Source organism: Seriola lalandi, unplaced genomic scaffold (assembly GCF_002814215.2).
Source record: "Seriola lalandi dorsalis isolate HSWRI2012SDOR001 ecotype SW California unplaced genomic scaffold, Sedor1 jcf7180002054795, whole genome shotgun sequence".
In the NCBI taxonomy this organism is placed as follows: Eukaryota; Metazoa; Chordata; class Actinopteri; order Carangiformes; family Carangidae; genus Seriola; species Seriola lalandi.
Genome location: NW_019525348.1, coordinates 472,379 through 476,343, shown reverse-complemented (window position 1 = coordinate 476,343; position 3,965 = coordinate 472,379). Strand labels below are relative to the sequence as shown.

Here is a 3,965-nt window from a genome sequence, read left to right as displayed (position 1 = left end):
CCCCCCCCCCCCCCCCAGACATGTGATAGTGATCTGAACGGAGATAAAGGATGAGACGGACGAGATTTGTCCTGCGCTCCCTGAGCATGTGATCTGTAGAGTGCAAGTGTTTTGCTGTGTGGTTGCAGACGGTGCAGTGCGCCTGGTGGGAGCAGACAGTCACTGGGAGGGCCGTGTGGAGATTTACCACCACGGAGAATGGGGCACAGTGTGTGACGACAACTGGACCGAGCTCAACGCCCAGGTAGTGTGCAGACAGTTGGGCTTCAGGTCAGTGCATTACTACGTCTGAGTCACTACTGCTTTGTGCCTTACGGGTCATTCACACATAGGATTCAAAAAGCTGGGTTAGGAGATTTATGTTTATCCATCCATCCATCCTGTTTTCTGTCTAAAATCTTGGTCCTGGTTGTGGTGACAGCAAAGGTAGTCCAGATCCCCTTCTCCTCTGCCAAGTCCTCCAACTAATTCCCTGGGATACACTGTAGTATAAACCCTTCAGCATGTTTATGGGCCTGGATTACCAGGGTCCACGAGATACCCTGATCAAATGCCCAAACCACCTCAAATGGCTTCACTGCTAAAGAGCAGCAGTTCTACTCCCTCATGCTCCCTACCTCCTACCTACCTTCCCTCTCTGAGCTCCTCATCCGACCCTAAGAAACCCTGCAAGAGAATCACATTTTGTCTCATTTTTTGGGTCCCTACCGATGATTATTGCTGAGTGTAGGAACATAGGTCAAATTGTAAATCAAATTCAGAAACAGCTCCTTCTCTTGGAAACATGAATGAGCTTAACAAATGTCACAATAATCTGCCAGGACATATTTTTTCTTTAAGTGGAAATTTTGGTGTAAGATTGGGATTGATTGGAAGGCCACAGGGTCACCACAGTCAACAGGGCTCATCCACTGGAGAGCGTAGTTACTTCAGACAGACTCACACCTTTACTAGGAATCTGTCAGTGACTGGACGAACCCCTGTGATGATTCAGCTCAACCGTTTCGACTGTTCTGATTTACCATTTAATTAAAGTGACTGGATCCATGTTACTGTAGCTTTAGGTCTGATTAAGACTGAGATTAAGATTTGTCTTTTCATTTTTGGTCATTTCCTCATTTGAATCTGCACTTCAATGCTAAATTGCTAATTAAGTCAGTCGCATTTGGAGAAATTATGTAATTACTTTGACACAAGCAGGAACCAAAAAAAACGGTCAAACAAGTGTGAGAACAAAAAATAGACTGGAGGGATATTTAAGGGCAAGTGTTCCACACACAGACTAACCGTCTGACATTACAATCAACAGATCTGATGATGATGTTACGTGTCGTTACCAGCTGATTTCCTGATTGTTTCCTTCAATCAGAGGATTTCAACGAACTGAAATCAGCCTGTAGAGGTTTAGAAATGTGCATGCAGAACCTGCAGTGGCACGTGGTTGTCTCTGATCAGATTAATAAAAATAACATTTCATTTCTTAATGAAAAGTCAAAAACACACTCTTTTTTTATATTATTAGACACATACACACCAAAGAGCACTCCTGTAAATTCCATGACAGTGAGCACCTGCAGTGTGCAGGAGTTTTTAAGTTTAAGTTGTATTCTTCATATTCTGGAGAAAATCAGTCTAATTTATACACTTCTGTTGCGACAGATCAGTCTTTTCTGCAAGTTGAATGAACCCTGTAGCGAACATGGGCATTTGCACAAAAGAGTTTCTCACATTTACCAGTGTTTCTGTCTCTCTCTTCTGCGCGGTGGTGTGTGCAGGGGCCGGGCGGAGGTGGCTCCTGACGGGGTGTATGAAGAGGGTCGAGGGACGATCCTGCTGGACGAGGTGCGGTGTCAGGGAACAGAGGCCGGTTTACTGGAGTGCAGCCACTCCGGGTGGAGCGAGCACGACTGCTCCCACAGTGAGGACGTAGGTGTCCGCTGTGAAAGAGGAGGCGATGCCGATGAGATACCGGGCCTGCTGCCTCCTGCTGGTCAGTACACACACTCCACTGTCTTCTTTCTACTGAGGGAAGAAGTTTTCACACATATGAGATGTGCGTGTGTTTCCCTGTAAAAGCCACAACTCACAGGCGTCTGGAAACCTCATGATTAACTAACACCAGCACATCTTTTGTTTGCAGGTCCTCTGGTGCGGCTGGTTGCTGGAGAGAGCAGGAAGGAGGGGAGGGTGGAGGTCTTCATTAACAGCCAGTGGGGAAGCGTGTGTGATGACGGCTGGAACGACGTCAATGCAGCCGTAGTTTGTAAACAGCTGGGCTTCACGTTAGTATGATATTACACCCTCTCTGATGTGTTTCCCTAAGAAAGCTAAAAGCTCAGGAAGTGTCCACCGATTCAAAAGAAAACTGATATGGTGCTTTTCACGTTAAGGTAGTCATGACGATGAAAAAGCTGGTTCAGTTCAGCACAACCTGTTTTTTTTAAACGTATAAAGGAGGGCTGGGTGATGAATCTCATTTTAACTTTCAATTACAGTTTTGTCTTCCAACGATTATAAAAACAAGACAATCAAGATAAAACCATTATTGTGCCGCATCCTGTTTCACAACAAATATCACCCCCCCCTACAAAAACCATCCCCCACCATTATTTTTCTTTTCTTCCATTGAATTGTATTTAAACTTGAAGAAAGTCCATTGTTAAAAAGACTAAAGTTTTTTTTAAAGTTCAATAAATGTATGGTGTTTCCAAAGTAATAATAATCATGTTAAATAATGGTGATCGCAATATTGATCAAAACAATTGTGATTATGATTTTTGCCATAATCGAGCAGCTGGACTATAAGGATGATTATATAAAGCAAATCACCCGCCAGATCAAAAGACACACAGACAGCAGGTCACAGAGAAGAGGCGTCCTTTAGAAAAGGTAGATTAAAAGACTTTATTTTGAAAGACATTTTGAGCTCACTTTAGTTTTCATCGGGTCTGAGATAATAAAATTTATTTCTGGAAAAAAACTGACTAACAAACCCAGAGTGTGTTTTTGAGAAATATATAAATAAAAAATGAGGATTTGTACAGTCACAGAGGAAACAGCGGACAGCAGACAAAATAAAATACATGTAGGCCTACTGGAAACTTAAAAAAAAAACATATACATTATCGACCAATAAGGAAGAAATAATAATGCTGTTGCGTGTGTGTGTGTGTGTGTGTGTGTGTTTGTGTGTGCTGTCCTCTCAGCGGCACGGCTAAGGCCCGATCCATGGCATACTTTGGTGAGGGCCAGGGTCCCATCCATCTGGATAACGTCCGATGCTCCGGCGCAGAGACGGCGTTAGGCCAGTGCACGGCTGTGGGTCAAGACGGACTTGACTGTCACCACAATGAGGATGCAGGCGTCATCTGTGATTACACCCTGGATCCTGTGAGAGACAGTGCCATGGCCCTGCAGACCTGTGGCCTGAGACTCAATAACCAGCGTCGTCGACGCAGGATCATAGGAGGAGATAAGTCACTGAGGTGAGAACACACACATTCACACTGTTAGTTCACTGTCTCTTTAAATCCCTGCACAGCCACGGAAAACACAAACACGTGTTATTATAATACATGTAGTGTGTGTGTGTGTGTGTGTGTGTGTGTGTGTGTGTGTGTGTGTGTGTGTGTGTGTGTGTGTGTGTGTGTGTGATTGCAGGGGTGAGTGGCCCTGGCAGGTGTCTCTGTGGCTCAGGTCTCATTCTAAAGGAAACCATCCTCTGTGTGGAGCCTCACTCATCAACCCCTGCTGGGTGGTGACCGCCGCACACTGCTTCAAGAGGTAGGAGACAGCTCCCTCTTATGGTCACCTGCTGAAACACAGACATCACACAGCTGAGGAAGGAGCTGTTTGAAATCATAACTTTACTCTCTTAATATATGACTCTTTCTTTTCAAATTCACAACTTTATTCTTGTAATTTTACGACTTTGTTCTCAAAATTTCACATTTCTTTTTTTTCCT

General features: G+C 44.3%; 1 protein-coding gene across 1 annotated transcript in view; it reads left to right on the top strand.

Moving 5' to 3' along the window:
* LOC111669397 (neurotrypsin) overlaps positions 1-3,965 on the top strand; it is a 22,555-nt gene that overhangs the window by 13,741 nt on the left and 4,849 nt on the right. The window contains exons 8-12 of the mRNA XM_023425679.2: positions 129-270; positions 1,776-1,990; positions 2,141-2,282; positions 3,207-3,485; positions 3,661-3,783. Of these exons, the coding sequence (XP_023281447.1) occupies positions 129-270; positions 1,776-1,990; positions 2,141-2,282; positions 3,207-3,485; positions 3,661-3,783 (901 nt within the window). The remainder of the gene's footprint in view (positions 1-128; positions 271-1,775; positions 1,991-2,140; positions 2,283-3,206; positions 3,486-3,660; positions 3,784-3,965) is intronic.